At 39.4% G+C, this 20,836-nt stretch overlaps 2 protein-coding genes across 4 annotated transcripts in view; both read left to right on the top strand.

Moving 5' to 3' along the window:
• Positions 1-1,157: 1,157 nt before the first annotated feature.
• LOC129787121 (phospholipase D2) lies at positions 1,158-9,703 on the top strand. Of its 2 annotated transcripts, none has more exons than XM_055822463.1 (8): positions 1,158-1,421; positions 1,740-2,138; positions 4,674-5,694; positions 5,849-5,959; positions 6,046-6,239; positions 6,313-6,967; positions 8,245-9,252; positions 9,316-9,703. In XM_055822463.1, exons 2-8 carry the CDS (start codon positions 1,741-1,743, stop codon positions 9,415-9,417), a joined length of 3,489 nt encoding a protein of 1,162 aa, XP_055678438.1. In that variant the 5' UTR covers positions 1,158-1,421; position 1,740; the 3' UTR covers positions 9,418-9,703. The 2 variants fall into 2 exon arrangements, with proteins under 2 accessions (XP_055678438.1, XP_055678429.1); XM_055822454.1 differs by having other exon boundaries at positions 1,736-2,138.
• A 1,181-nt stretch (positions 9,704-10,884) lies between these two features.
• Positions 10,885-20,836, top strand: part of LOC129787075 (zinc finger protein jing homolog) — an 84,479-nt gene continuing 74,527 nt past the window's right edge. Inside the window, exon 1 of one of the 2 annotated variants that reach the window (XM_055822384.1) lies at positions 10,885-11,492. In XM_055822384.1, the coding sequence (XP_055678359.1) occupies positions 11,113-11,492 (380 nt within the window). In that variant the 5' untranslated portion in view covers positions 10,885-11,112. The remainder of the gene's footprint in view (positions 11,493-20,836) is intronic. The other variant, XR_008750188.1, reaches the window with a different exon arrangement.

The raw sequence follows: 20,836 nt of genomic DNA, 5'->3' as shown, positions 1-20,836 counted from the left end.
CTATAAAAGTTTAGTGTTAGAACATGCTATAAAATTAAGGCATTACCGAAGCGTAAAGTAGAAAAAATTAAGCTTTATAAGTGCGGAAAAAATTATATTTCTTTCAAGAGAAAACGATTCATAAACAGCCTAAAAGCATGAAAAACGCAATTTACGTTGAAAAATTTGGCAGAAAATGAGGGAAAATCTGCAAAAAACTATAAATGCAAACGAGATAGCAATATTGCACGTGCGAGTGAGAGAATTGGGAGGTGAGATGGCATCTGAAAATATTCTTTGTCTCACTCCTTAACGAGAATTTTAAAATCTTTTTCCATAAAATGAAGATTTGAAATAACGAAAAAACGGAAAAACGGCAAACTTCAAATTATTCCACCAGATTACGCTCAAAGCTTAGTTTTGTGCAGAAAAATTATAAATCAATAGTTTTTCAAGAAAAAACTATTTTTTGGGCTTCAAAAGCTTCTTGGGGTGTTCCGGGGGCCGTCAGAAAGCTTCTGTGAAAGAAATTGGACACAAAATTTTCAGAATTTTTTGCGGATTTTGCACAATTCATTTTTGGCGCGAATTTTGATACATTTGAATCGCAAAAAATCCACCGTGCGAGTAAGACAGTAATAGTGTACGTGCGAGTGAGATCATCGAGCTGAGATGGCACGTTAAAATATTCCTTTATCTCTGTTCCTCATCAACCAACAAGACAGACAGCGCTCATAACTTGGAGCGGAGATTTTTGAAACTTTTTTAAACTCTGGCTGGGAAAAAAATTCTCAGCAGCGCGGAATTTTCATTGAAAAACACTTGAGAAAAGCCCCCAGAGGAGTGCTCCATCGATGAAAAAGCCCGTGACAGTCGCACCCATTTCGGTATTTGTGAAGGAACGCGCTGCTATTGCGGATTTCGTGTTGCTTTTGCTTGTTTTGCAATCCACAACAACAATAAAATGTGCCTTCACTTCCGCCAACAACTTTTGCTTTGACGATCGCGTCAATCCGCCAGTTCCGTTGATGCCCACGGAGATTTATGGGCTTTAACTCTGTCAGCAGCAGCGATAGCAGGAGCGGGAGTGTGTGTGCTGTTATCAACGACCACGTAGAAGCGCCAAAAACACTCCCAACCAGGTGAGCTTGTAGGTTCTCTTGGGATCAATTTAGTTGCTGTGAGCCCTCCACCCTGGCAAGGTATTCCGCATTGCAAGGTTTTCCGCGCTTTTCCGCTCTCTCAAAGTGCCTTTTCCCCTGTACATATATTTGGTGTGCGCTTGAGGGGCTTTCCCGTGCATTGGGAGATGACGTGTTGCCTACGACGCACCTGTTGAGCATTGCTGAATAACTCAAGGAGTGCCCAAAAGTTGGTTGCTATGAGTTTCCGGACGGCAAGACCACTCCATCGGAGTATTTCGCAACTCCTGGCCAGCACTGGTACGTTCCGTGTGGCCCACAACATCCATGTTGCGTCTGTTTTGTCGTGTGTTCCCTCCCTCCATCAGGAGCTCTTTTTAGCTCTTCTCAAGTTGTCCTTTGTGTCCACAAAGGATATTTGGTGGCTACACCGTGTGTGTGTGTGCTATCAGTGAAAAGAGAGCGCGGTTATCACTCCAGGGCCAGCTGATAACCAGATTGTCAGGGTGCGATAGTGCGCGCACTGAAATAATTGCCACCAATTGACGGATCTATGTGAATTCCCACTCTTCCGTGAAATACATTCCTCATCTCCTCTGCTGTCTCTGTTGCAGATAGCATGAGCCTCGAGAGGGGCACATCGAATCCCGCCGTCGACGATGAGGCCAGCAATGTGACAGTCGCTTCCACGGCCAGCAAACGCGACGGTGGATCATCCTCCCTGGCGGACTGGAGTTGTGTCAACAACGACACTCTCTCTCCGGATTCCGAGTACGACGAAGGGCTTGGCTTTCCGGACTCCGTCACGGCGATCTCAATGATGGACGGTCCAGTACTTGTGACGTGCGAGAAGGATGACGAAATACCCCAGAGTGAGATTCCTTTTGCAAAAGTGTACAAAGAGCCGCTTGGCTTTAAATCCAGCGACAGGCAGGTCTTCATTCCCGGCGTTGAGATTCAAGTTAGCATCGTGGACAATGAGAGGAGCAGCACAACGCATCTCCTCAATCCCAATCTGTAAGTAAAGTACTCTTTTCTTCTCTTTGATGAAAAATCTCCGTAAAATAGCAGAGATTTCCCTGGAAAATGCTCTGAAGTTAACCAGAAATCTTCAATATCTGGTAAAGACAATCTCCCATTCACCTTTTTTTGTCTAGTTGTGCTCGTGATTTTTGAAAAGGAAAAAAAAAGAGTTGTTAATGAATCATTGATAGGTATCTGCAAACTCACGTTATCGCAATAAATATTAAACATTTTGATAAGAATTGGATTAAATATTCTTCGGTCAATGTGGTCAAATGTTTTGAAAGACATTTTTCTGTAGATAAATATTTTGCAAGCGCAGAAAAATTCAAAATAAGATTAAAGACCGTTTTGAAACGTTCGAAACAAGAAGATAAATTAGATAAATAAAAGGAAATTAAAGATAAATTAGAGAGCAATTTAGAAGAAGCTTCATATTGTACAAAAAATGAATGATTTGCTAGTTTTTTGTGAATTGTAAAAATAAACTTAAAAGACTTTGACCTTTTTGACTTCTCTCTTCCGTTCTTCTTTTAACGTTTTGAAGATCTTAATCTTACGTATATGAGACATATGAAAATACTTTTTTTCTTAAAATCAACTAAAATAAATAATTCATTTTTTAGCAGATAAAAAAAAACAAGAAAATGAACTAGAGGATTGAATAAAAAAAACAATTAAATAACTGGGGTCAATTCTGTTAAAAATCTTTTCTTTTCTTGTCTTAAAATTCGTCAGATATGAAATTGTTAATATTCTGTGAAAAATCTTTAAGATTTTGAAGGTTTCTTATTTGCAATTTAGTTTTTTTTAAGGAAAATAACTTTTTCAAAGCTCTTTGAAGATCTTTCTAACTGTATTTTTTTTTCTTTGAAACGTCAATATAATGATTTTTTAAACAATTAATTTAAAACATCAACTATACTGTCAAAATCTTACAATAACTGTTAAGTTGTAAGAAAAGTAAAGATTTTCGGCCGAATCGAACCCAATATCAGTCTCTAACAAAAAGATTTCTAAGCATTTAAAGAAGTTCAAAAGCTTAGAATTACATCAAAAAATGAGCTAAACGATTTAAAAACTGATCTGGTACCCAAAATAGAACATTTTTAATAAATCAGATCGTCGCTGAAATACAAAATAAAGCAACATTTTTATTCTTTCTCATGGAGAATATCTCTCGATTTATATCTGAAATAGGTTTAAAAATTAATTTATTCACGTGAAAAATATAAAAACTAATTTGAAGTGAGTGAAGCGAATATTATTTTCATAATTCGACGCACTAAATTATATGGCAGCGATAACACGTTCTTTACCTTTATTTGCTTATCAACTAACAAAGACGATTGAAACTATATACCTACCTAATGATAGAATATGAGAAGAAAGTTTTCAATAAAACATTTATTATAAGGCTCTTACAACGAAGAAGATTTTCATTTAAAAGAATTAATACAGCCTACAGACTCTTCTTAAAAATGTATGTCTCTTCGTCTTTAATTTCCTAAAAGATTGGGCCTTATTCAGCGACCAAGAAATCCTTGAAATCTTTGAATTTTGTACTGAAATATTATGATTTCAATCGAACTTCAAAGGTTTCTTGATCGCTAAATAAGACCCATTGTTTGAAATTTTTATTTTTCAAATGCTTTTCAAGAAGAACGATCATATAGCATAGAAACAAACAAAATTTAGGATAATTGATTAAAAATACCTTAAACTTTGGGGTAGATTCTGATTAAAATCTTTTCTTTTCTAGCAACTTAAAAGTTTATCAAAAGAATTTGACAGAAAAAGTTTATAAATCGTTCTGTTGTCATTCTATAAAAAAAACGAGGAATTAGTTGCTCGAGAAAACGGTCAGAAAGAACCTTAAAGAGCCCTGAAAAAGTAATTTCACTTTCAAAAACCCGTTTAAAGAAAGAAATAAAATGTCAAAATCCTTTAAAATTTTTCCCATAATATCAAAACTTTTATAACTGACAAATTATAAGGAAAGAAAAGAAAAGTTTATTAATCAACATTCCTTTTAAAGTCTGATGAAGGTGAAATTCGTCTCCGAAAAGTCATAAAATATTATAAACATAGGAAAAGTATATACAAATGTTGAAACATTTAGTAAATTTTCCGATGAAAATAGAACAGAAAAAGCAGAACAAGAAGAGCGAGGAAAATTAAATTAAACTTTTCCTGTCCCTCTCCCTGTGTCCATCACTTTGAACATTTAATTACAATCTTTGCTCTCATTTTGCCACACACATTTTTTCAAGATCAAGAAAACTGGGAGAGTTGATAGAGATTGAAAAAAAAATAAAATAATTACAGAGACCTCCAGTTCTAATTACTTCTTTTCGCGCATTCTTACAAGCATAAAAATAAATTCATATAAAGTTGTTTAATTGATCTTGAAAAATGTATTTGCAATGTGAAACGTACAGAGCCAGAGCTAATTTATGGAAATTCTTCTCGCGCGATGATGTCATCGAGTTTACAGAAAAGTTCTTTTTTCGCTTTTTTTTTATGAAGATACACCATCGAGCTGACTCATGGTCCATTTGTGTGGCGCATAAAGAAGCGCTACAAGCACTTTTATGCTCTTCACCAACAGCTGCGCGTCTTCCGGACTTCACTGAATTTTCCCTTCCCATCGCGCACGCACAAAGAACGCAGGGCGAGCTTTAGGAATAACTATACGAGCCCTGAGAAGGCAAAAGAGGGCAAAGCGGGGAAGAAGAAGCGTCGTGGGGCACTGCCGCGATTCCCCAATAAGCCGGATTCATTGGTACCGGTGGAGGGGCTGCCGGCGAGGATAAAGCAGCTGGAGGAGTACCTGTACAATCTCGTCAGTATCAATTTGTACCGCAATCACCATGAGACGATCAATTTTCTCGAAGTCTCCGAGCAGTCGTTTATTGCGGCGCTCGGGGATAAAGGCAAGGAGGGCCCCATTCTTAAGAGAACGGGCTCAACGCGCCCCGGGCAGTCAGGATGTAATTTCTGTGGCTGCTTCGCTGGGGCCTGCTGCATCCGCTGCAGTCACTTCTGTTCGGATATTTTGTGCAGAAAATGGCGTGATCGGTGGTTCTTCGTGAAGGAGTCCTATTTTGGCTACATGCGCCCCAAAGATGGAGCCATACGGTGCATTATTCTATTCGATCAGGGCTTCGAAGTGGCTTCCGGAATCATTGGCACGGGCATGCGAACGGGCTTGCAGATTGTCACTTACAGCAGGTACTTTGTGGTGAAGACGTGGACACGGAGGAAGGCAAAAGAGTGGATGAGTTACCTGAAGATGGTGGCTAATAGCCTGGCCAGGGATTTTACGCAACCAAATCCGCATCATTCATTCGTTCCTGTGAGGAATTCCTGCATGGCTGGATGGTTTGTGGATGGAGCTGGGTACATGAGTGCCGTTGCGGATGCCCTTGAGGGAGCCACAGAAGAGATCTACATTGCAGATTGGTGGCTAAGTCCTGAGATCTACATGAAACGTCCTGCAATTGATGGGGACTACTGGCGTCTGGATCAGATCTTGAAGAGAAAAGCTGTAAGAAGCTTCTTTAATTTTTTATTCTAAACAATTTCTAACACTTTTATCTACCTTTTGCACGCTGATCAAGAATTGTTTGTCTTGTACGTAAAAAGATTTTTTTAAGAGGGATTTTTGATGATATTTAGAGGAGTTTTCATGGAAATTTCAGGATCAAGGCATTCGAGTCTTTATCCTCCTTTACAAAGAGGTGGAGATGGCTCTTGGGATCAATAGCTACTACAGCAAGCAAAGATTGGCTTCAAGCCATCACAATATCAAGGTAAGGTTGAGAGAATTCCCGGAGAAACATCCTGGAGTAACTTCCGGAAAGAATTTTTCACAAAATAAATGAAAATCTCAATTCAGGTGCTCCGGCATCCAGATCACGCACGTGTGGGCGTCTTCCTGTGGGCGCATCATGAGAAGATTGTCGTTGTGGACCAAACTTATGCCTTTGTGGGTGGAATTGATCTCTGCTACGGTCGCTGGGATGACTACAGGCATCGTCTGACGGATTTGGGTAGTATAGCCACCGCCAGTGCAGCTGGAAGTACAAACAAGTAAGTTTCTCTCGCCCAAAGAGACAGAGCAAGAAGAAATGAATTAAAAAACAACTTTTGGGATGATTTTTAGTGATCCTCTGAGTGGATTTGTGCCAAGTAGAAGTGCCTCAGTGCCAGTAATGGATGTGAGTCATGCAGAGAAGCCTCCGAAGCTGCCAGTTTTGCAGCCAGGTGATAAACTCCTAATGCCCGGCACTACGTCTGACGATGAGATGTGCATGGAGAATATGAAGCAGAATACCCCGGAGATGGAGCGAAGGAATATGCTGGGAAAATTGCGGGAGAATGTGCGGACAAAGGGGAAGGATATTATGCAGAGATTGACATCAATGGATCCCGATGCAAATAGGAGTTTGCCCCAATCACCAACGGATCGCAATAAGAAGTACAATCTCACCAAGAATAGTATGTTCTTCAATGAGGATGAGATTGCGGATGGGAAGAAGGGCGATAGTATCTGTGCCCTGCCGCCGCAGAATGAAATTCTCACCACGCTCGATGGACAGGCCAAGTATTGGATGGGGAAGGACTACACGAATTTCATTGCGAAAGATTTTGCCAATCTCGATGCACCGTATGTGGATATGATTGATCGTGGGGTGACACCACGAATGCCCTGGCATGATATTGGAGCTGTTGTAACGGGAGCAGCTGCCAGGGATGTAAGCAGACACTTTATCCAACGCTGGAATGCCGTGAAGCTCGAAAAGGCGCGAGATAATCAGGTAAGTTTAATTTCTGGGAAAGAATTCTTGTGGTTTTTCAACATATTCTTAGGGATACCCTCTTGGATACAGTGGCGTAGCCAGGGGGAGTTTAAGGGGTGAAAACTCCGTCCTTGAACCAAATTAACTTGAGAACAGATTGACCAAAAAATTCAAGTTTGCAAAATATCTCATCAAGGCTACTTAACATCATCATCTTTACCCAAAAAAAACCGAATTAGACATCTGTGGGTTGATGCTTTTTGGACAAAACCAATGTCATGCATTAAAACTTTGGTCATGCATAAAAAAATTCAGGTCATACATCTAAAACTAAATGTCATGCATCAAAAAAAATATGTCATGCATAAAAAACTTAGGTCATGCATTTAAAAAAAAGGTGTCATACATAAAAAAAAAATTAGGTCATGCATGTAAAAAATGTCATACATAAAAAAAACTTGGGTCATGCATCTAAAATTAAATGCCATGAATAAAAAAAAACTTAGGTCATGCATCTGAAACTAAATTTCATGCATAAAAAAACTTAGGTCATGCTACTAAAAAAAATGTCATGCATAAAAAAACTTAGGTCATGCATCTAAAACTAAATTTCATGCATAAAAAAACTCAGGTCATGCATAAAAACTTAGGTCATGCATGTAAAAAAATGTCATGCATAAAAAAACTTAGATCAAGCATAAAAAACTCAGTTCATGCATAACAAAATTAAGTCATGCATTTAAAAAAAAATGTCATACATAAAAAAACTACGGTCATGCATCTAAAATTAAATGTCATGAATAAAAAAAAACTTAGGTCATGCATCTAAAACAAAATTTCATGCATAAAAAACTTAGGTCAAGCATAAAATTTTCAATCCCAAACATAACTTTAAAATAACTCCCCTCAATATTTCGTCCTGGCTACCTCCCTGTGTGGATAAGTTATTTGGCCGATATAGAAACAATCGAATACCCGAAAAAGATCATCAGTCATGATTGCCATTGAAAAAATTTCCGCTTTTGCGTAATTTCCTATTTATAGATGTTGAATTAGAGCTTCATTCGGGTCTATCTTAATTCAATTAGCAGCCCTCCAGAAGCGCCTGTCTGGCATCTTTTCTTTCTGCAGCTTCTCACGCACAAAAGATCTCAAATTCTCTAACTTATTCATGTAACTAAACAACGGCTTTATGGTCTCTGTAAGGCCACAGTGGGTGGGCTTATCAGTAGATTGTTGTTGTTGTTGTAGCAATTGCGGATGATTTATAATTCTCCACGTGCTTCATTTTGCAGGCATACCCGTACCTGATACCAAAAACCTACAGAGATATCCGCGTGAATGAGTCATTTCTCAGCGTGGGGCTGCAGAGTGTGTCGTGCCAGGTGCTGCGGAGTGTCTCCAGCTGGAGTTGTGGCTTCATTGAGTCTGATGTCGATGAGCAGAGCATTCACGATGCCTACATTGGAACGATCACACGTGCTGAGCACTATGTGTACATTGAGAATCAATTTTTCATCACGCTCGATCAGGGGAATCCCATGGTTCGCAATCAGATTGGTGAGAGTCTCTACAAGCGCATCCTTCGTGCTCATCGGGAACGCAGCGTGTTCCGGGTGATTGTTGTGATGCCACTGCTGCCGGGATTTGAAGGGGATGTGGGTGGTACGACGGGGAATGCCCTGAGGGCGATTACGCATTGGAATTATGAATCAATTTCACGCGGGAAGAGTTCAATTTTGCAGCGTCTCAAGGCAGCAGGCGTAGAGGATCCAAGTCAGTACATTTCCTTCCACAGCCTCCGGACGCATTCATTGCTAAATTGTCAGCCCGTTACGGAGCTCATTTACGTGCATTCGAAGCTCCTCATTGCGGACGACAAGGTGGTCATCTGTGGATCAGCCAATATCAATGATCGCTCAATGATCGGCACACGAGATTCGGAGATCGCTGTCATTCTCACCGATGAGGTCTTCCAGGAGGGACGAATGAATGGGAATCGCGTCAAGGTGGGCGTGTTTGCGAGTGGGCTGAGGAAATTCCTCTTCCGCGAGCATTTGGGACTCATTGATCCCGATCCCGATCGTATTCCCATCGATGTGACGGATCCAACAATTGATTCCTTCTTCTGCGGTCAATGGCAGAGAACGTCGCACAGGAATACCAAAATCTTTGATGAAGTCTTCCGGTGCATCCCCACAGATGCAGTTACAACAATTTCCGGGCTCAAGAAGTACGTGGAGGAGCCATCACTGGCGAAACTTGATCCAGGAGCGGCCCTCAAAGAGCTTCTGCGGGTTCAGGTTTGTTTCAAATCTGCAGAAATCTTTAAGAATTTTTATTAAAAGTTTAATTTTATTTTAAAGGGCTATTTGGTTGATCTACCGCTCAAATTCCTCGAAGATGAAGTCCTAACGCCGCCCACAGTGAGCAAGGAAGGACTCATCCCAACATCCGTCTGGACATAAAACCTGCCAAGGGCGTTCTTCGCGCTGCAAACGATTGAGATTCATTTTTTTTTTACCTGCTAATAATTTTTGCATAAAATGCGAGTTATTTATTTATAAGGTCATGACGCGATTGCCTTAAATGCAAAAAGAGTTAACAAAGAGTATTTAAATAAAATAACCAGAGAGAGAGGCCTTTAAAATGGAAATCAAAAGTATTCAGAAACACACGCAATTTTCCGATGCCAAAATGCAATTTTTATACAGAAATGACACTTTTTTGTCCAATAAAGTCGCAAAAATTTAATTTTCTGAATGTTTTTATTGATTCAGTTCTCGAAAAACATCCCAAAATATCCCCTGAAAAGTAATATATAAAATGGAAATGTTTTTTGTGTAAATAAAATGTATTTTTAGGTAAAGAAAATGCTTTTTTGAGGAGTTTTTATTTAAAATTGATTTGAATAATTCAAATACGCGCTCTACGACAAATATTCCATTCAATGAAACTCAAACATGTTTCATCAGATGAAACATTAGGGGAGACCGGGGTTAAAAAAGTCACTTACGGGTTTAGAAAAAGCTCAAAATATCATATTTCCCAAACAGATAAAGCGAAATGTATAGCTCATTTCTTTAGGAAATTTACCGCCCTACAACTCTTTCTCAGATCATTTTGTTCTATCTAGCTAGGAAATATGATATTTTTAACTTTTTCCAAACCCTTAAGTGACTTTATTAGCCCCGGTCTCCCCTAACCTTTCGCATATTTTTGGGTTACACGCTGATCCAAACGTGAAACATTTTATATTTTCAATTATTTATGAATCAATGGTTTTTTCAGTGAAGAAAAGCATCAAATTCCACGCAAAAGAGGCCATAGAAGACGTTCTGACTGAGAAAAATCATCTGAGAGCATTCATAGAATAAATATCGTAATAAAAGAGCGCATGTTTTTATGTTTCACGTTGGTCGCGAAAGGGTTAAGCAAACAAAAGAAATGTTTCAACGCCGCTACTTTTTGCATTATTTGTTCTATATTTTTCCCGCGCAGGAAAGTTTTTCGCGCTTTTTCACTGCAAAGTTTGATGGAGTTTTCAGCCGGCGGCAATTCGGGATAACCACGGCTCCTTTGCTTAAATCGTATATTTTTCGACTCTTCGACTTCACGAAGTGGTTCATTCGGGAGTCGTGCGCTGCTGATGATAAAAAAAAACACTTCGGCCAAGAAAATTGGCGGAAAATGAAAGAAATAACAAAAACCTAGTTGTTAGAACGAGACAGACAATAGAGGTGTGAATGAAACAAATCCAGTAGTTCAGGGATTGTGAACCTTTGAGGTGAACGTTGCATCATTCGTCAAAGCTTTCGGCTGTATTCGGCAGAATGTTTTCGATGGTACTTCGACGACATGGACAGCATGATATTGATTTGTTGATGCGAGAGCGAGAAGGAATGAACACAACGTGCAAGAAGAGTGAAGTTGTACCGCCATTCAACGAGCTGCCGCCGTCGCGAGCGCATCGCGCGTTGCGTTTCCGTTGTGTGTATCATTTTTAAATTAATTTTTCTACTGTGTAACCAATCATTTTGTGAGCGATTGTGTGTCGTTTTTGCATCTGTGAACGCTGCCCAAGACACCATTGGACCAAAGCGTGTGCCGTGGGGCCCCACATTCTGCCGCAGTGTGCACCTTTTCCGGATTATGTGGACAAAATGGCAGACAGTGTTGTGTGTTTAGACGATGATGGTAGGGCGTCCAAATCTGAGACTTGTGCATTGAGTGCTACGGAGCGCAGCAGCGCGAATAGCGTTAGAATTTGTGGTGGAAGTGATTTGGGGGCAATGCAGCGCGATGTACTGAAACCCCCGCAACCCCCATTGACTGCCCTAAAGCCTCCACCCCCGAGGCTCCTTGCTCCCCCAGCTGTGCCCGGAAGTGCCAGTGGGATTGTGAGGAAAAACCTCGGGGGTCCGTCCACTTCAACGGCGGGTGCACTGCTGCCACCCAGTGATCCTGGAGCTGATCCCGAAAGTGAGGAATGCCGTAAGAAACGATGCGCCGATCGATATGATTCCTCAGAATCATCAGACAGGTATGTCAACAACCAAATTCTTTAACTACATCTCTAAGAAAAAAAAAAGAGTCGCAAAATTCCCCGGACTGTGTTAGCAGAAAATTTTTGGTAAGTTTCGAACATCTAAGAAAGATCTGTGGAGGTGAAGTTTGTGCAAAGCTTCGAAAAAGCATCCTCTTAGTGTGTAAGAAACTGGTGCCATTGTCTCTTCTTGGGCTCTCACTCTCGTGTATACCTGGATGGAGAAGAAGACTCTCAAAAAGAGTAACGAGGATGGAGCCTCAAACAATGCACAACTTCTTCGATGTGTGTTGGATCATCCTCTTTTACTCTTCATCCACCTCAAATTGCCCGAATTCGATGCAGCAGCAGCCCGAATTCGTGGTACGAAAGCCGATGAGGGATGGATCCGCAGCGCAAGAGGAGAAAAAAAAAGGTGTATTCACCATTTTCTCCTTTGATCTCCTCATTCGTTCGGCAGACGGGGCAATTTGGTGGCAGGGTCTCCGTCGTGGCTGTGTGCGTAGATGAGACTTGCCCATTTTTGTGCCATTAATTTGATAAGATATACGAGACTGTGGTGGCAACAAAGGGGGGCCCCCGGGGCGACATTTATCGATGCGGACAGAGGGCTCCAAAATGGGGCGTTTTTTCCTGTGTCCCAGAACAGTCCCTCTGCGATCAGGACAGCTCATGTATTCGGATTCCCCGGGAGAGTGTGAGAGAGGAGGAAAGCATAAAACCAGACAAACCAGCTTGAAATTATTCCTAGGAAATATGCTCGAGCTCCGTGCATCTCACTCTCACCTTCAGCTACCAATGGGAGCACCCATCCTGCTCGCAAGCAAATGTTCAAAAAGCCACATATAGTGTCTGAGATGATGGGCATTGTCATAAAGAAATCGTCGACCTTCCGAGCCCCGGGTTCTCACCCAAAAGAATTTTCAGAGAAATTCTTCTTCTATGCAAATTCATGAGAGGCACCTATATCGCCCAGTTATCTGTCCCCTACAATAACCCCGGGAACGATGTTAAACCTTGACGCTGTTCCCAGAAAAATGAGGGCCATATGAAAGATATAGAAATTTCTCCATGTTATGAAAAACTTTCCTTCAAAGTTAATTGCTGCAAGAAGGTCAAGTGATTTTGGAACAGGCCACTATGGACATGCTGAAATGAGTCAAAGAAGAATTCTTCAGAGAATCATAAAAGGAAATGCAGCAGAAAAAAAAAGATTCGAAATAATTGTTAAGCTTAATAAGAAGTTGACGATAATGAGTATGAGATTAGACTAGACTTGATTGAAAGATAAGATTAATTACGTTGAAGTTATTTTAGTGTGTAGGCTAGTCTTTATACGTTTTGTTATTAAACGTCATAATTTAATACTTGGTATTAGTTAGTAACTGATTGTATCACAAAACCAAGTTTTACGTGAATCTGCACCGAAAAAAAAATTGCTAGAGGTTTAGAGAATCGTTGTTTACTGGGGCTCGTCGCTAAAGTAGTAGACTTGATTCCCCAATATAGAGACACATGAGCCACTAAATCCGATTGTCACAATGTCATAATTCGGGTTTTTCTGTCATTTTGCTTATTCTTTGTTATGTTTAGGTTATAAACAATAAACTTTCTTGCGATTATTGCACTTTTTAGTCAAATACGAGTGGTTAAATCAGTTTATTTGCTAATTCATTGCTATCAAACAACCACAGATTTAGTGACTTTGTGTACCCATTCTAGAGACACACAGTCCACTGGGGCTACTCTCTGAGTGAGAGTAAAAATTTCTCTAATTCTGGTGATTTTTTCTTTCGGTGTGTAATCAATTTCCATGCAAAATCTGTATAATTTCTTTAATTATAACCTGGATAGTAAGTCCTAGCAGTTTAATTTTAATTATATATTGTCAAAGATCTATAAATTATATTCTAAGTTTTTTAAGAAGCAGCCTTTTCTCCACAGATCTAAGTTCGAGACCTCTAAACCCTAAACCTTTAAAGGAATAATCAAGAAATTTATGAGAAATTTCTTATTAAATTGTTTTTATATATGTTAAAAATCCACCCCCTTCTTCAGTAGCTAGAAAAAACAAATGAGTAGGCAGTTTATTTGGATTTTTTCTGAATGAATTGCCAAGATTTAGTAAACATGACTCAAGATATTGAATTTTTCATTCAATTTCTCCATTAATCGGCATCTGGTTTTTCTCAAAAAACTGTGAGTAAGTTTAGCTTTGTAAAGCTTTTTTTTGGTAGCATGCACATAATGTGACTTCGTCATATGATATATTCGATTACTTATCAGCAAATTATATTTGAGTTTATGGTGCCCTTTTTTCCGATACAGTCTTCCCAGGAAAAAAAAGTGGCGTACACTACAATCTTCCGTCTGGTATCGTTTCGTAAGCTTTTTTTTTTGCCCGAGTTTTAGTGATAAAGGCGGGAGAAGGAGTATCGGGAATTTTATCGTACACTTGACAAGTTTATGGGCAAAATGGGGGCTGTCGATGGGAATTAAATTTGATGTGCGTATGGGAAATAATTGTGCGTTGAGTAATTGGGTATATTAGTTATGAGGAAAAGGGTGTGTGTTGGGAAGTTTGAAATTGGGGCCACTTAGAGGTCACCATGGGATCGTCTTCTAATCTAAAAGGAGAATCATCATTTGTACCGATAAGACGACTAAAATTAATGTTGAACCATACATAGACTTTATCCGCAAATAGAGGCAGAATGTCTTCCTTCTGGTTTCTAATTCATTTTTTTTTTGACATTGCCTCTTTTGACACATGTTCCTTTTTGACATGCGTGCGACAAGGACAGCTGTCACTTTGACAAGAGGTATTTTTTTGTAGAAAAAATGCGTGCATGTGCAAGAGAGGTGAAGATGCATTTTGGGATGAGCAAAGAGATGCGAGAGAAGCGAAGAGGAGAGAGAATATTGTGTTTACAGTAAATAGGCGGAAAAAAGAAGAATATATAAGATGGAAAAATAAATGGAGAGTGTTTGTATTATATTTCTTCGTTACATAAATATATATGCTGAATTATGTACATGCTGTATGTAGCTGAGGGAGAGATATATTTGTGTACATTTAAGGCAGACAATACAAATATGCGCAAAGGGGTTTTTCATGTTTGAGGATTTGAGTACACAGAAAAAGGGGCTAAAGGTGTGCCTGAGAGTGAAATATTGGGCTTTTTTTTGCTCCAAAAAAATCAGAGGGTGGATGGGAGCGAGAAAAAAACCACCATGGTGGAACCAATTTTCAGTTGCTGGGTAGATTGATACGGTATCCCATTTATTGTATTGACAATCCCCTCGTGGTTTATTTATTCTTTCCGAGCGGCATGTTGGATCGCGCACGCGGGATGCGACGATTGACAATTGCCATCTCCCTCTGGTGTTGATCTTTGGTACGTCAGGAGATAGTCACAACGACTAGTTAGAGGTTTCTTTTCTTTTTTATCGGGATCTTTGTCCATTCTATTTACTCTTGGACCTTTCCGCATGAATGCAAAAGGGGCAATCGATTGGTAATCTAATATCGTCAACTAAGCATTCCTGAGTCTGGATTTAATCTCCAAATTGTCTAATCAATCATCGCTTTAGGATCGAATGAGATTTATACTAAACATGTTTAGAATATCAATTTGAAATTTAGATAACGTTGACATTTATCAATATCTGTCAAAGTTACGTCATTTCCAAATGTCAAATAAACTAGCAACGCTTTGATTTTTTTTTAAAGAAAAGTTTCAATATCTACGTCAATTAGAAGAAGATTATATAAAGACTTCCTACTTTTTCTACAATAACAAACTAAATGACAATCAAAACTTTTTTAACATAAATTTTATCACATCGTGAAGAGTTGAAAATTCTAAAAGAAAGAAAAATCTTAAAACAATTTTTAGAAGAACGCTAGCATCGTTAAAAAAAAAAGAAAAACCTTTGAATATCTGGGCAGTGAATCTCTGGAACAGGATGTGACTCCATCGGTGGAATTTGTGGACGTGGAGTGTGCACGGAATGGGGCATAATACAACATAAAAGCACACAGAAGAGAGCCTCAAAATGATGATGGAGCTTTTTAGTGGGTCTTTTTTTCGGGTTTCATTAGGTGGAGCACCCGAGTGCACGGGGATGTGTGTGTGCTGCGGATCCGGAGTGTGAGTCTTTTTTCTGGGTGCATTGCACTCAACACCACCAACCGAGGCAAAACACGATGTTTCGACCGCATTCACAGCCCACCATCTCACTCTCATTGGGCCGGGGAATTGGGTGAGAGTGAAGGAGACACCCGGCTCGTCATTCAATTCAAATTGGTGGGCAACCCCTCGGCACCGCGGGGCCCCACCGTTCGGTGTATTTAACTCTCCATGGGCCCCCACTTGCAAGAGGAGTACGCGCGAGCGAGAGGAGCGCCTCGGGAGCTGCGTGTGTGGAAATGAGTGGGAACGAGGTGCAGTCTCCTAATTCTTCCATTCTCACATGATTCTCCTTTTGGTGGGTTCTCTCTTCTTCTTTTTTATTTCTTTCTTTCTCTCCTCCTGCGCCTCTTCAGCATATACATACATACATACTACAGCATAACAACATACCTCGGAACTGGGAACCAACTTGAAATTTATACCACGAGTGCTGCTTGAGCAAGAAGATGAAGAAGCTGGGAGCTAGAGTTTTTTTTTTATTCCTCCTCTCGAGATGCCGTCTCTCCTGGAGACTCTTAAGCTTTGTTGGAGATTTAAAAGGTCTCTGTGCAGAGATTTAGGGGTGAGATTATGATTTTTTTCCTGCACCCAGGAGGACACATTCTTCCAAATTATATATCGTGTGTGTGTTGGCAAAGGGAGAAAGAAGCAACCCCACCAACTTAATGGCAAATCTGGGAAAGCAATTTCGCTATAAAGGAAAAAAAAAGAAGTTTCTCATTGGGGCAAAAACATACCGAGTTAAATCTCACTGTTCAATCGCTGCATGTCACCATTTATCACTTTTTACTTCACACGTCTGTGTTTTGTGTAAAAAATGAATGATAGAGTTCATGATGTCTTGTGTTAACAGCAAAAAACTCAAAATACATTGAAATTAAATTGATGGTGTAAAGCATGAAGTTATTTGGTGAGTACCCGCTGTTAAACAGATTTGTTTTTCATATCTTAAAGAGAAAATATGAATTTAGACGAGATTTGTATTTAGAAAAAATGTTGCTTTGAAATAAAAGCATTTAAAACACAAATTATTAAAATTTTAGACGAAATGTACATTTTAGACGACAGCTGTCAAAATTATTCTTTGTTTAGACAAGCTCGTTGAAATGTAGATTAATGTTTTATTCTTTTAATGATTATTTGAAGATTACAAATAATTGTTACAAAAAGATTTTTTACGTCTAAATGAACTTTAGACAAGAAATGTCACATTTTGAATTCTTTAGAAGTAAATTAGAAAAAAAAAATTAATAACACCATTAAACTATTTTAATCTTAAAGCGAAAACTCCTCATTTGAGATTAACAAGAAATTTATAAACGGGACTATATAATAGCAGTTAGTAAAAAATTTAAAAACGTCTAATAAAACGTCGTATGAAACACGTACATTGTACAGTCGTGATCGTGCAGTAGGACCGTCGTCAAAAAAACTTCTCCGCGGTAAAACGGCTTCAAAATGAGGAATTTTGCCTTCGTAGTAGGACAATTGGTATCCTACCTTTCCAATAGTACTAATTGTCCCACTGCGAAGGCGAAATTCCTCATTCTGCAGCCGTTTTACCGCGGAGAACTTTTTTTGACGACGGTCCTACTGCACGATCACGACTGTACAAGTAGACAAGTTCGTTTTAAACACATTAAATTGTTAAATAAAACGAACGTAGTAGATAATTTTCCTCACTTCCCATCAAGTTAACTTTCAACCCTCTCTCTGTAACCTTTTCCCCAGCCTTATGTGTGTTGTACAATGTTGGAAAATTTATATAGATGTGAGAAGAGGATTATTTACAATTCATCCTCGATGGTGAACATTGTGAATTTCCACAGTGTAATGTGCCACAAAATATTAATTAGCAAGTTCTTCCCTCCATTGCAATAAATTCATATAAATTTATTGCAACTCTTCGCATGGAGTGATCTTGCAATTAGACACATAAATTGGACTTGGGATCTTGCACTAAGCCTACCACTTCTTTCGCGTATTCATTGCGGGTTTCTTCACATTGAACATTATATAGGAAAGAAGAAATGCATTTTCCTCCCCCAAAAATAATTCTCAAAACACCATTATTGATGTTGCCATTGCAATCATCCCCTCTGTATGAGCAATAGTTTGTCACATTTTATATTACTATACACTCCGATTCCCACACACTGACTGGAAATTCGGAGCCCCTTGGCCAGAAACTGGCGGCGATTGACGCAGCAGGATACAAAAATAATTTCTGTGAGTCCTTTGTGTGCGTATTTCGGGGTAAAACACACCACAGAGGGTTGCCGGGATCCTCTCTCTTTACCAACTCTATAGTCAGCCCATCCATTGAGAGGAAAAACCATCGAATCCTAAGCCTGATGATACGTCACTTTCACTCTTGGCCGAATAATGGGAAAATTTTTATCAGGACCTGTGTATTATATTGAGTTTTTTGGGGGATGAAAGAAGTTTCATCGCGAGGGAATCTTTTAGGAATTATATTTTTTGTTTAAGCTTTGGAGGATTTCTTTTTTAGAAATTATATTTCTCCAGAGACTAATTTGAGAATCTGTGGGGCTAATTGGAAGGATCTTTGTTCTTAAACAACACTAAAATAAGTTAAATACTTTCAGTAGAAACAATAAAAAGAATAATTTTGTAATTTATTAATTTTATTAGTTAAGTAATTGGATTTCTTTTCTAGCTAAAAAAGCGAGTTCTAAAAAATCAGTTTAACGGGTCTCTGAAGTTTCGATTTAATTCATTGCCTTCATCAGAACCCATTCATAATCAATCACAAGAAATCTGTCTAAAAAAGTTAAATCAATATTAATCAAATTTTCAATAAAAGCATAAAAAAGGACATTCATTCATTTCATTCGCACTCTTTACAAAAAAATATTTCTCTCTTCCTTCCATGTTAGCTTCTAAATTAGGGAACGAATAGCAAACTTTTCATAAGGGGGATGAAAACGTGTGTGTGAGCGTGAGGGATTTTTTTTTAGTAAGTATATCTCAAAAACTGCAACTGGTTTCGAATTGATTCCCATTCACGCCAGGAGATTTCACACGTCCCAGAACAAGACGGGATCCTCCTAGCATTTCCTCTGAGGGGTCTGGTTGGGAACAATCGTCATCAATTATGGTACCAACAGTCAGGCTGAGAGAATCCTCGCTGTGTGGCACCACCTTAGCAAACTTAGTCGTTCTCAAGTGCACAACTAACGAAAAAAGAAAACCAAAAAGAAGAATGAAAAAAGTTTGGCGGGAATGAAATGTGTGAGAAGTTTTCTCGATGAGATTGGATTTCATCGAGTTGATAGCCCTTTGATGACTCTTAGTTTGCGTTCATATGGTTGTTCTCTTGTACCCTCCATCAAGAAGAGTATCCAATCCAATGGAGAAACTGTTACTTCACCTTCACCTTGCGCGCACTAAATGAAATTACATCAATTTCCTGATTGTTTTATGCTTCTCTGTTACACGGTGAACCACCTCATATACATATATGTATATACGTCTTCCCTTGACATTATACCTTTTACTCTACCCACTAAGGCGCCATTGAGTGCACAACACCGGTCGTGAAATATTATTTTTGGGGCCACACCGTGACCAAGATTGTACCTCATAACCTTGCACTTCGCACAATCTCACCATGGGTATTGTGCAATACTGCTACATATATTTCGAGCACCTCCGAGTGCGGGGCAAGCACTCTCTTGCCAAAAAACGCCATTGCATAATTGAATTTCGGACAAAACTCGCGCGCGCCTTTTGCTCTCACCGCCAAAAATGCGTGTCGTTGATTCGCTTTTTTTTCGCGCGCTCAACAATGAAAGTGAAAAAGGTCATCGTCACTGTGCCAATTTTTTCGCCTATAATTTCCCCATTCGTCAAAATTAACACACGTTTTGTTGCTCTGTCTTGCATTCCACATTGTTTCCTTCATGTACGCACTATGTATGTCGCGTTTCACAGTCACGGTCACAGAAATTTCGATAAATTCACATTCGTTTTTTTTTGGAAGCTCCAAACTGCGTGAATGTGTTTGTGGGTAATTTTTCACAGTGAATGGAATTTCTTTTTCTATTTCCTATGCTTCATTCTAATGTTAATTATTCTTCTCGCGCTATGTACTCGTTGCGCACGCTGAAGCATCTCTTTTGGTGGAGCAATATTGCTTTTCATTGATTTTTGGATTTAAATTCTTCATAATTTTATTTTATTCGAAATACTTCTTTTCCTAATTTTAGGAGCTTCTTCCTAAATTAATTCCCTCAATTTATTAGATGAAAATAAGGTAGCAAAAAGAATGGCATTGAAATGGATTTTCACCGCAATTTTCTTCCTATTGTAGAACAGAAAATTTGTCCTATTGTGACCTTTTTTTTATCCTTCTTAAAAGGTTTTGCAATTTTTCACAGCACTGCTCCCCCATTGCCCCCGGAGGACCTTAAGTGTTTTCAGTCCATTACTTAGCCATACCTCACCCCCCACAATCTGTTGGTAAATGCAAGAAAATTTTCCCGGGAAATTTATGCGCAAGAGGGAATTTTTGGGGATGCGAAGAGGGCGTTTTTTCGCGACTTTCTTTTATCTTTCCACACAGAAGCTTTCGCGGAGGGAATAAAATTCCCAGGGAAATGGAATTAAGTGGACCACCTCTGTTGAATGCGTAAATAGGAGGATGCCGAGAGAGAGAGTTTTGGGAATGAAAGAAAAATTGCGTTTAGGAAAAATTTTTGGGAGGATGAAAAAAAAGTCGATATGGTGGAGCTCACCGGAGATGATTGCCTTTGGGCATTTTTTGGGACTAATAATCCCTCTCTCACTCTATTTTGATGGTTGCCAAGATTAAATATTTGTTCATGGCGGTCTTCGACATGGCTTCCCTCATCCCAATTGTCGGCTGGAGGTTCCCTGCTGCTCTTTCGGGGCACATTGTTGTTGCTTTCTCTTATGGATGTTGTGGAAGATGCTGTGATTACAGCACAAGGAGATAAACAAACTACGATAAAATGAGTAACAAAAGTGCGTTTTAGGAGACATGCGGGGGAGGAGGGCACATTGAATTGATGCGCCATGGAGGCGAAGAAGGACGGGGGTGCAGAAGAAGCTTTAGAGTTTTGAAGGTGTTCCAGAGCAATCCACTTCAATTTCATGGGG

Source organism: Lutzomyia longipalpis, chromosome 1 (assembly GCF_024334085.1).
Source record: "Lutzomyia longipalpis isolate SR_M1_2022 chromosome 1, ASM2433408v1".
Lineage (NCBI taxonomy): Eukaryota > Metazoa > Arthropoda > Insecta > Diptera > Psychodidae > Lutzomyia > Lutzomyia longipalpis.
The sequence above is the reverse complement of the archived record's forward strand: the minus strand, read 5'-3'. Positions and strand labels throughout refer to the sequence as shown.